Source organism: Podarcis gaigeae (assembly GCF_964106915.1).
Source record: "Podarcis gaigeae genome assembly, chromosome: 13".
NCBI classification, from domain to species: domain Eukaryota; kingdom Metazoa; phylum Chordata; class Lepidosauria; order Squamata; family Lacertidae; genus Podarcis; species Podarcis gaigeae.
Window position 1 is genome coordinate 6,213,360 of NC_139689.1, and position 12,165 is coordinate 6,225,524.

General features: G+C 45.9%; 1 protein-coding gene across 1 annotated transcript; it reads left to right on the forward strand.

Moving 5' to 3' along the window:
• Nucleotides 1-60: 60 nt before the first annotated feature.
• On the forward strand, nt 61-8,666 carry NEDD8 (NEDD8 ubiquitin like modifier). Its single transcript, XM_083707272.1, has 4 exons — nt 61-539; nt 4,401-4,448; nt 5,692-5,774; nt 8,134-8,666. Exons 1-4 carry the CDS (start codon nt 522-524, stop codon nt 8,222-8,224), a joined length of 240 nt encoding a protein of 79 aa, XP_083563398.1. The 5' UTR covers nt 61-521; the 3' UTR covers nt 8,225-8,666.
• Nucleotides 8,667-12,165: the final 3,499 nt, after the last annotated feature.

Sequence of the window (12,165 nt, forward strand, 5' to 3'; positions counted from 1 at the left end):
GAGATGGGTTTCTGCCGCAGTGCCTGACGGGAGATGTAGTCCGAATGAATTGAAGGCGGGGAGCGCGAAGCAGAAGTGAATGGCTGGAGAGCAATTAGGCAAGGCTGGAATTATAGTCCCGTCCATTAAAGCGACGGCTGCTGCGGCAGTATGGAACAAAATGCGCGGGAGACGTAGCTCGTAAAGGTTCACTTGTGTGGAAAGGACTCCATCTCCCATAGTGCACTGCGGGTCAGTCAGCGAAAGGGGTGTCGAAGAGGTGAATTCAAGCGGGGGTTCAAACACGGAGCAGCGCCGTCGCACGCTTTATCTCGAGCTCTAAACGTCTTTACTGGTTTCCTTTTTTTAAAAAAAGGCGAAAAAAGACTAGAAGGCCTTTTGTGTGTAGGGGGGGGCAAATACTCTGAAGCGGAAGTGACGCCAGATAGGCCGGAAGGAGCGCGGGTGCGTGAGGGGAACAGCGGGTCCTGTTCTGCTTCCGAGGTTAGAGGTCGCGCGGCTGACTGAATAGGCTGGTCACGATGCTGATCAAAGTGAAGGTAAGGGAGGCTCTCGGCGGTTCCCCACTGGGGGAAGGGGTGGAAGAAGACCCCGGGGGGGTCACCTCCTCGTGCCCCGGGGCATGACGGGAGAGCTTTGCGGCTCCCCTCGCCCCTGCCGCGGTGCATTGTGGGGCACCTGCAGGCACCCCCCCCCCACCGTCCAGCCCTGGTTGTGTTGCGGGTGGGGCTCCTCCCTTGGCCAAGGGCAGAAAGAGAGGCTCCTCCCACAGCTCCCTCCTGGAGGCAGGAGGCAAACAGGTAGAGCTCTCCCCCCCCCCTCAGTCTTTACTTGGGAGCGCTTCACCTGCTGGATTTCCGCCTGCCATGCATCCTGACTCCCTCACCTCCTCGTAGGTGCTGGTCCATGTCATTTCAGACTTCAAAACTAAGCTGGGTCGGAATAAAACATCACAGGAGACTTTAATATTTTAACTTTAATGCAATATTAAATATTATTATTAATATTGCAACTTTAATGCAATATTAAATATTGATATTAATATTGCAACTTTAATGCAATATTAAAAGGTCAAAATAGGGGGAAATCGCAAAGTTTGCACAGCAGCCGACTTTTCTGTCTGGGTCAAAGCCTAAAGCAAAACCCTCGTATGATAGCGGGGAGCTGATAGTCAGATATATAAGCCTTGGGAGATGCCCAAAATTTGGGAGTTGTTGAAAAGGCACAATTGCCAGATTACCACAGCCATATATACTAACTGGTACCACTTGGGCACAGTAAGCTCACGGTCATGACTGAGAAGCCAACTTAAACACTTCATTTTTACAAAAACCTTTTGGACCTAATTTCTGTCACCAAATTGCACGTAATAATTTTCTTTCGACCACTAGAGAACAGCAATTGGGTTGACGCACATGTGGTCTTTGATTAAATTTGTTCTTATTTATTGGTCAGATAAGGATTTTGATCAGGCTTTGACCTGAATAGACAATTTGTTACTGCATTGTTTTGTGATTTTATTTGGACCGCATTTTCATATTGTTACAGGATTAAAATATGTTTTTTTTACATTTTTAAAGTCTAGTTTTGCAGGTTGCAGTAATATATCCTTTCATGTGTTGGTATATAGCATTAATGCAAATGGGAGATTTTAGATTTTTTATATATATATATATATATATATATATATATATATATATATGTATATGTATATATGTATATATATATATATATGACAAGAATAAACAGAATAAATTATCCCTTTGCCCAAAATTTTGTATTTATGAATAAAATATACTAATGTGGTATATAAATTGTTTACAGGGCTGTCTTTTAAATAGCATTTTAATTCATTATTTAAGACTTTTTTCCTCAGCTGGCCTACAAATGGAAAAAAGGACTAGAATAAAACAACAGTTTCAAAGACAGCAGTATAGTGAGCCCATCAGAAGCTTAGATTCCATCAGAGACTAGGTTATAAACTATTGAATTATGGGTGTTAGTCCAGAATTTGGCACAGTATTCAGCTCCACAGTTTAATGAGCAGCTCAAAGATGGTGCTGAAGAGCTCCACTCCGTGGTGAAACTGGAGGAAATGTTTAGTTGAAACTGCATCATTTTCAGCTGCAAACCCAACATTGAATTTTGGAGCTATTGCCCAAGGTACAATTTTTAAGTACCGTATTTTTTGCTCTATAAGATTCACCTTTTCCCTCCTAAAAAGTAAGGGGAAATTTGTGTGCGTCTTATGGAGCGAATGCAGGCTGCGTGGCTATCCCAGAAGCCAGAACAGCAAGAGGGATTGCTGCTTTCACTGCGCAGTGATCCCTCTTGCTGTTCTGGCTTCTTAGATTCAGAATATTTTTTTTCTTGTTTTCCTCCTCCAAAAACTAGGTGTGTCTTGTGGTCTGGTGCATCTTATAGAGTGAAAAATACGGTATTTTGTCACTTAATACTGGGATCAAATAGAGTTCAGGAGTTCTGCTGGAACAGAGATAGCAAGCTCTTTTTTTGGCATGACTGTTGCTAGCACTGCTTCAAAGGTGGGAAAGGTGCCAGGGAATTCAATAGACTGGGGTGCCACCACCCAGAAGGCTCTAGAATAGGCTTCCCCAGACCTTGTGCGCTCTAGACATTTTGGACTACAACTCCCACCAGCCCCAGCCAGCACTGGTGAGGGGACTTGTAGTTCAAAATAACTGAAGGACACTGGATTGTGGAAGACTGCCCGTACATCTTATACCTTTCCTACAGTTGTTCATATTGTAGGGGCACTCACAAAAGAGCTTCCTTGGATGTTTTTGCTGCACTGGGGTGAGAGAATAAGCGGGAAGAGGTCTCTGTTCAGATGGAGTTCCAGGCCAAGCATTACATTTAAGCATCTTTTCCTTTCTCCTCCTTGTTGGCAAAAGGGACCCCTGATCCTTAGGTCCAGTAGTGGCCGGCTCTGGGGTTGCGGCGCTCATTTCGCTTTCTTGGCCAAGGGAGCCTGCGTACAGCTTCCGGGTCATGTGGCCAGCAGGACTAAGCCGCTTCGGGCGAACCAGAGCAGCGCACGGAAACGCCGTTTACCTTCCCGCCAGAGCGGTACCTATTTATCTACTTGCACTTTGACGTGCTTTCGAACTGCTAGGTTGGCAGGAGGATTGGTGGAGGAGCTGGTGGAAGTTCAAAAATTGTAAAATAAGAGAATAAGATTGTGTTGATTAATTTGTAAAAGAAAATTTAATAAAAAATTATAAAAAAAGGTTGGCAGGAGCAGGGACCGAGCAACAGGAGCTCACCCCGTCACGGGGATTCGAACCGCCAACCTTTCGATTGGCAAGTCCTAGGCTCTGTGGTTTAACCCACAGCACCACCCGCGTCCCCCTTGTTGGCAAACCTGCTGCCAAATGGGGAGCTACCTGCTCTGCGTGTGAATACCGAGGCTTGCTGATCATCAGGCCGCACCCCAGGAATCCCATTTCATGAAAAATGCTAACGCCACAGTCTTCTGTTGACTTGACAGAACTTGCTTCTGGGTTTGAGAGCCAGCAGCCGTGCAAAGGGAAATGGTTATAACCCAGTGTTTTACATTTCCCCCAACTGCTTTGACATGCATTGGGATGCTGCCTGTCTCCCACTTCCTCTGGTGTTCAGGTTGGAGATGGGTGGAAAGATTGCCTCCCGTTTCAAATCTGAGTTGTGGATTGTACAGGGCAGAAATGGAATGAGCCAGGAATGTTGGAGTGAGGGGTTCTGGGATACTGTCTCTGGTTCATGGAGGAAGAAGAAAGCCGCAAGATCCAGTTCTGAGCGTGATCAGAGAGAGGAAGGTTATAATGAATTGTGTCCGGGGAGATGGTGCGAGCTACGGACGCGGGTGGAGCTGTGGGTTAAACCACAGAACCTAGGACTCGCCAATCAGAAGGTTGGCGGTTCAAATCCCCGCAACGGGGCGAGCTCCTGTTTATTGGTCCCTGCTCCTGCCCACCTAGCAGTTTGAAAGCACGTCAAAGTGCAAGTAGATAAATAGGTACCGCTCTGGCGGGAAGGTAAACGGTGTTTCCGTGCGCTGCTCTGGTTTGCCAGAAGCGGCTTAGTCATGCTGGCCCCATGGCCCGGAAGCTGTACGCTGGCTCCTTCGGCCGATAAAGCGAGATGAGCGCCGCAACCCCAGAGTCAGCCACAACTGGATCTAATGGTAAGGGGCTCCTTTACCTTTACAGTCCTGATGCAGAATGAGAAGGGAGTTTGGGGAGGGCCGTAAGCTCTCAAAAAGCACCCAGCCCCAAATTTCTTTGGGAGCAGTAGGAGGAAAAAATGTCTGTCTTCTAGCCTTGCTGCCTGAAGAAGTGGCTGAATCATTGTCGGGGAGATGGGTGGCTCCTAGTATCTAAGGCCTCTCTCTTTTGTTCCAGACGCTCACCGGAAAAGAGATTGAGATTGACATAGAACCCACAGACAAGGTACCTCGGGCAGACAAACATGGCGGGTAGGATGGTGGTGATGATAGCAGTGCCCTGCACCTACCAGGGAATCACCTGCTTGGTTTTTCCATATGGAGAGGGACATATTATTTGCCCTGGTGTGTGGGGCTGGTTTGCGTCGCTGTGGATCCAGTCCCGCCCCTCGCACCAAGGCAAACAACATGTCCTCAAGTCCAGTTTTGCAGAACTGGCTGAGATTAAACAGGCCCACTCCCTGTTGAACTTCCAGTGTGAAACAGGCATTTTAAGTGAGGTTTTTTTTCCTGATCTTGGGTTCCTTTTTGCAATGTATGCTGTATCCCTGCTGTACACCTCTTAGAAACTACAGCATTAAGTGGTACGTAAATTATTCTCTGAAGATGAATGGATCCATCCAATTGTGGAGGGAAAAGGGGTTTGTTGGTTGGTACCCATGTCCTCTTTCTTCTGGCCCCCACCCACCCAGGCGTGGCCTGTTATCAGCCTGGCCAGATGGTGGAGCTATTCCTCCTCTGCCGTCTTGCCCTCAGGTAGTGGGCAATGAGACGTGTTTGCCAAGGGCGTCCCTCCGTCCTCTTGAAAGGACAGCCAGGACTTTGCTGGGCAAGCGTGACACCTTCTTCATCAGTGCAACTGAACCACAATGCCCATCCATCTCCCAGTCACATTGGTCCCATGTGAGAAACATTTGAGAGGTTCTTTTTTTAAAAAAATAATTTTTATTAAGTTTTCCATTTAACAATCCAATCATATCACATTAATTATTCCAAATTATACCAATACATATCATAAAGTCCAAATATTTTGTCAAATTATTTATTTTTGTTGGGGGTTCCCATGCTGCGAGTTCAGTAACTGAACAAGAAACATTTGAGAGGTTCATCAGATCCTTCTGGGCCACGTTCAGGAGCTTTTGGGGCAGAGGCCACAAGGACATAGCTGTCAACTTTTCCCTTTTCTTGCGAGGAATCCTATTCAGAATAAGGGAATTTCCCTTGAAAAAAGGAAATGTTGACAGCTATGCAAGGATGGGGAGTCCCAAATGCTCAGGTGTTGTCCTTTGTGACAGCGAAACGGGTTGAAAGAGTCTAGCAGGCTGTCCCCCGTCCGTCCGTCCCCGGAAATTAGTTTTCCCTCTGTCAGCCTTGCCCACTAGTGTTACATCTAAAAACTGCTCTGGATAGACTGTGACCCTTTTCTGTTCTCCTCTCTCTCTCTATCTTTCTGCCCCCCTTCCCCCCAGGTGGAGAGAATAAAGGAGCGAGTGGAAGAAAAGGAGGGAATCCCGCCACAACAACAGCGACTCATCTACAGCGGCAAGCAGATGTGAGTCCACCGGGAGCAGTGGCTGCTTCCCAGTGTATTGTGGGGGAATGCCTGGCTTTTGTAATGCTGCTAGGGTGGTAGCAAAGAGGCTGCCCTAGGGCATTGTGGGGTAATTGTTTTATAGGACGTTGTCCTTGGGTCTCATCAGGCCAAGCCTCAGCACCTGGCCCTACAAGTATGGGGCAGGTGAAAACCTGGTTTAGCCATGGCGGGGGTTGCAAGCTTGGAAAACGCAGGGCAAAGTGCTGCAGTAGACAGCACTTCGGAAAGGCATGGCAATAATAATAATATTAACAAAAACAACAACAACAACAACAAAACAACAACAACAACAACAACAACAACAACAACAACAACAATAATAATAATTTTATTTATACCCTGCCCTCCCCGGCCAGAGCTGGGCTCAGGGCAGCTAACACCAATAAAATTACAATAAAACATCATGGGGGGGAACCAAACAAACAAAAACCAGTTTATTAAAATGCGGGTTAAAATACCATTTAAAATGCAGCCTCATTTTAATAGTAGCCCATAAATCAAAACCTTAAGGGGAGGGAAACATAAGGGTCAGGCTGAGTCCAAACCAAAGGCCAGGCGGAACAGCTCTGTCTTGCAGGCGGAAAGATGCAAGACCCAGCTGATTTGTCAGCCCCTTTCAAAATGTTGCAGAGCGCTTTGCAAAGCATTTTACAAGGCTAGCGTGCGACAAAGTCACCTGATGCTATTGTGGCATCAGGTGATTGGCAGGTGGTGGCTCCACGAGGGGTGGAGGAGATAATGATCTGGCCCACTGGCATTTCTGTGCTGCCTTTCCATGAAAAAAACACCCCCAAAAGTGGATAGCGACAATAAGAGCCGCAATATTTTATATATTAGATGTGTATATATATTTTAAAAAGTGATATTGCAAGAATGCCATATGAGCATGAGGGGTAAGAGCAGAGAGAAAAAAGCCGGTTTAGAAACATGATTTCATTTAAAAGGCATATTTAAACACGATAGCAGCAGAAGAAAGCAGTTGAGGTCCAGTTGGCCAAACACCTGCTTTAAATGAAAAGGGTTTTCCCTACTAGAAGAGGGTCATCGAGAAGAGTGCTAGACCAGCCTCCCTCAGCAGGATGTTCCAGAGTTTGAGACCAGCCACTTCAGTTGAATTTCCTGCATTTCAGGGGGTCGGACTAGATGTTGGCGTCCATTCCAACTTTACGATTCTGCGAAAGCCCTTCTTCAAGTTCCTTCCAAACACATTCCATATATCAGTGGGAGAGAGACAAGATTAATAATAATAATAATAATAATAAATAATAATAATAATAATAAAATTGTATTTGTATCCCACCCTCCCCAGCTGAGGCCGGGCTCAGAGCGGCTAACATCATAAAACAACACAATATGCATAAAAACAGACATCAATTAATTAAAATACATTTAATTAATTAAAATACAATTCAGACAAGTTAAAATCTGGGCAGGTGGCAGTTATCAGGTTGGAGTTGAGAGTGGTTAATACTTGCCAGGTATTAACTGTTTCCACTGATACGACAAGGATCTGTGAGTGAGTTGGGGGCCTCCTTTGGGCTTGTTTTATACAAAGGAAAGTAAGTCAAACTGTATCCTGCCCGAAGGCCTGGCAGAACAGCTCTGTCTTGCAGGCCCTGTGGAAAGATGTCAAATCCTGCATTGTCTCCAGATTGTCTCTGGAAGGTCCAAGCACCCCTGGCCACCTCAGGAGGACAGTTGCAATGTGCCTGGGTGTATTATGTGGCCTCTTGCTCGACTACACAATACATCCGTGAAGACATTATCCCAGCCTTTGCAAACCTGGAGCCCTCCAGAGGTTTGGCAAGTCTGAGGTAGGGGAACGCTGGGATAGAAAATTACCTTGTGCAAAAATGTTTGCCTCAGTTAATAATGAATGAAGCAACATTATTATGGGCCAAGCCCATTTGTTTCCTTCAATGATATCTTATTGTTGGGGTATGAGCAGGGTAAAAATATTACAGTGGTAGCTTGGTTTATGAACTTAATCTGTTCTGGAAGTTTGTTCTTAAACCAAAGCGTTCTTAAACCAAGGTGTGCTTTCCCATAGCAGTGAGGGACAAGTTCACAAACCAAAACACCTACTTCCAGGTTTGCAGCGTCCTTAATCCAAGTTGTTCATAAACTAAGCTGTTCTTAAACCAAGGTACCACTGTACTACTACTTGGGAAGTGACAGCCATAATGTGTCGTGCTGTATTACATGCCAGTCTAGAGCCCCAGCCCCTGGGGCTTATGGGAGTTGTAGTCCAGAACATTTGTAGGACTCCAGCCTGGCCCAGGGCGCTCTAACCCCTCCTGCCTTCGTCTCTTCCCAGGAACGATGAGAAAACGGCCGCCGACTACAAGATCCAGGGCGGCTCTGTGCTCCATTTGGTCTTGGCGCTACGAGGGGGAGGCCTGCGATGATGGCGCACCCGTCCCTCGGCGCGTCCCCCTCTCCCTCCCCCCCTCCCCACAAAGGACAGATCTACCGTTTGCGTGTGGGACACCGCCAGGCTGCGCATAGCTACCCTCCCAAACCCTTTCTTCCTCCCGGATCCAGGAAGAAAATGGCCGCCGCTGCCGCCCACCACTCCAGAGATCTTCCGCAAGCTGTCATTTGAGGGAGGTGCCATTTAGAAGGGGCATTGGGGGGGGGAGTCCATGGTTTGTTGCCTTCCTGGGGGATCCCGCATCCCGCCGGCCCCGATCCTCATGCATTTCCTCCCCGGCGACTTCTCAAGTGCTGCCTATGCTCGTTGGCTGTGTTTTGCCTCCCCTCGTTCAAATGTCCTTCTTCCTGCCCCCCCCCTTTCCCGCAGTTGAAATGGCTGAATGTTAAATAAAGGTGTTTCACGTGGTTTCTCGAGTTGCAGGCTCATGACTGTGTTCGACTCTGCCTACGATGTTCCTTTCTCACTGGGGTATTCAGGATCCTCAAGTCAAAAGTGGCTCAAAAGGCATTTCCTTTGGGATCTATAGCGCATGGGTAGGCAAACGAAGGCCCGGGGGCCAGATTTGGCCCAATTGCCTTCTAAATCTAGCCCATGGGCAGTCCGGGAATCAGCATGTTTTTTACATGAGTGGAATGTGTCCTTTTCTTTAAAATGCATCTCTGGGTTATTTGTGGGGCATAGGAATTCGTTCATTATTATTTTTCAAAATATAGTGCGGCCCCCCCACAAGGTCTGAGGGACAGTGGACCGGCCCCCTACTGAAAAAGTTTACTGACCCCTGCTATAGCATGTATGTTTGTACAGTGGTACCTCGGGTTACATACACTTCAGGTTACAGACTCCACTAACCCAGAAATAGTGCTTCAGGTTAAGAACTTTGAATCAGGTTGAGAACAGAAATCGTGCTCCGGCTGCGGGAGGCCCCATTAGCTAAAGTGGTGCTTCAGGTTAAGAACAGTTTCAGGTTAAGAATGGACCTCTGGAACGAAGTAAGTACTTAACCCGAGGTACCACTGTATATGTATGCACAGGGCAACAAGGGCTAACAGAGCTGCAGTTCCCAGATTTTTTTGCGGCAGGAACCATGACAGTAGTGGATTATCTTCAGTTAACCCCTCCCGTTGCAATGTTTAAGGCGGCTTTTATTGGGTCAGAACCACAGCGGGCCAAATTAATGTAGAGTCTGCCGGGCTATGAAGTATTAACACAGGCTTATAGAGAGACATTCCTTCACCACAGCTTTACACGGGCGTAGAAAGACGGAAAGCAGGGCTCCGTTAACAGAGCTGGATGACTGACTCAGGAAGAGTTTCTGCTACCTCTCACTGACCCGAAGCGGAGTATTTCCTGCACAAACATTCCCTGTACAGTCTAAGCTGATTCTCCTAGCAAAATCCTTCCGCAGCAGCCTCTTTTTACAGCTCTCCACACGTGGGCTGCCTGTCCGTGTATACATCAGGACATTCCCCCACTATATCATACAAAAGGATGGTGTTGGAAGCCGAGCAAACTCCCCAAATGTTCATTTCCTGTTGTGAAATTTCTAGGATTTGTGAGGATTTTTGCTTTACAGTGGTGCCTCGCAAGACGAAATTAATCCGTTCCGTGAGGCTCTTCGTATGGCGGTTTTTTCGTCTTGCGAAGCAAGCCCATTAGCAGATTAGCGCTATTAGCGGCTTAGCGGATCGGCTGATAAGCGGCTTAGCTGCTTAGAAAAAGGGGGGGGGAAGGGGAAAAAACCTGCAGGAACTCGCAAGACATTTTCGTCTTGCGAAGCAAGCCCATAGGGAAATTTGTTTTGCGAAGCGCCTCCAAAACAGAAAACCCTTTGTCCAGCGGGTTTTCCGTCTTGCGAGGCGTTTGTCTTGCGGGGCGCCACTGTATTTGGATGAGAGAAAGTGGTGGCGCCAGGGAGCTCGACTGCAGATCCTTGCTGTGTGACTTGACGTCGATCCAGGGGTAGCCAATGGCATTGCCTCTGGGTGTTGAACTACAACTCCCATCATCCCTGGCCATTGGCCGTTCTGCGTGGGCGCATGAGGGGTGGGAGTCCAACATCCAGACAGCACCACGTTGGCGCTCCCTGCCATAGGGAAAGGGACCCCTGACCATTAGGTTCAGTCGTGACCAACTCTGGGGTTGCGGCGCTCATCTTGCTTTATTGGCCGAGGGAGCTGGCGTACAGCTTCCAGGTCATGTGGCCAGCAGGACTAAGCCACTTCTGGCGAACCAGAGCAGCGCACGGAAACACCGTTTACCTTCCCGCTGGAGCGGTACCTATTTATCTACTTGCACTTTGACGTGCTTTTGAACTGCTAGGTTGGCAGGAGCAGGGACCAAGCAACGGGAGCTCACCCCGTTGCGGGGATTCGAACCGCCAACCTTCTGATCGGCAAGTTCTAGGCTCTGTGGTTTAACCCACAGCGCCACCCACATCCCTCCACTCCCTACCATAGGCTGTGCCAAACTGCACCCTGTTTCCTCAAAACACTTTCCTTGTCTCTTTTAAACACAGGAGATGCCACATGGGAGATGTCACAGCCTGTTCCCAGGTTGTGGGAACTGGTTGACTGGTCCAGTACAATCCTAAATAGGTCTGCCCCACTCTTCCTCTGACATCTGAGGTTCATAGCTCTGGATGACTTTCTGAGACAGAGCTCTTCTTAACACTGTATCTAGCAAATCTGGATGCCACAGATGAATTTATTTAGGTGGTTTTAAGGCAAACTTCCATGTTTTGAAGAAAACCGCTCCGGCAGTTTGTGACATCCTAAAAACAGCATGAAAGCCAAATATAAAACCTGCAGTAAAAAAATTCTTAAATCACTCCTGATATTCTGCTATGTCCCCTTTAATCTCAACAGAAAGATCATTGTTGCATTATTTAAAGAGGTGCCTGAATTAGAAAAAAGATATTTAAAGCACGCCCAAAATAAAAAAAAACTTTTTAGAGAGGTGCCCAAAATAAAACTAAATAGCACCCAAACTAGAATGTTATATAGCACCCAAATTTACATTTTGTTTAAAGAGGTGCCCAAGTTTTAAATATATATTTATACAGAGCCTAAATTAACATTTTATATATTGCACCGAAATAATAATCCTTTAAAGAACAGCTGCAATCAGAATTTTATTCAAAGCGTGCGCAAAATTATTATTTATTTCATGTCTATATCGCTTTATATTTTAAAGAAAAAATCCCAAAGCAGTTTACAGCATATTATTAAAACTTCAATAAAACAATCCAGAATCAAACATTTCTGAAGCAAATCAAATATAGAGTATACAGCCAAAGCAACATAATTAACAGAAAACTAAAATATTACCTTGAAAGATTTCAAAATAAAACATTACAAAGGAGGTCAACTACAGAAGACATGTTTGGAACAAAAACAAATCCTAAACATTTCAAAAGGAAAAAAGAAACATGGCTAAATGTTTGGTTTTTTAAATAATATTTATTAAAGTTTCAAAAAAGTTACAAGAATAAGAAAAAAAGCAAAAAATACAAAATACAGACAAGTAAAAACAATTACAAACAAATCAACCTTTCCATATCTTATCTTTCATATACTTGTTTCCCTGACCTCCTGACACCTCCCTTTTTTGTATTCTAGTTCAATTAGTTATTTCAGCAAATCCTTTCCATTTTTGCATTTATCTTAGTAGTTTATCTTAATATATTATAACTTTACATTCTCACCTATTAACAATCCATTTTTACTCCTTTGTAACATTACTGCTAAAACCAGATTAATTCATTCCAGCATCCTTCTAACATTCCTTAATTTTACAATGTTTCTGTAGATAATCTTTAAATTTCTTCCAATCTTCTTCCGCCGACTCTTCTCCCTGGTCTCGGATTCTGCCAGTCATTTCCGCCAGTTCCATATAGTCCATCACCTTCATCTG

Coding starts and splice junctions, on each gene's coding strand:
- NEDD8 (XM_083707272.1), top strand. Junction 4,449..5,691: donor ACATAGAACCCACAGACAAG/GTACCTCGGGCA, acceptor CCTTCCCCCCAG/GTGGAGAGAATAAAGGAGCG. Junction 5,775..8,133: donor ATCTACAGCGGCAAGCAGAT/GTGAGTCCACCG, acceptor GTCTCTTCCCAG/GAACGATGAGAAAACGGCCG.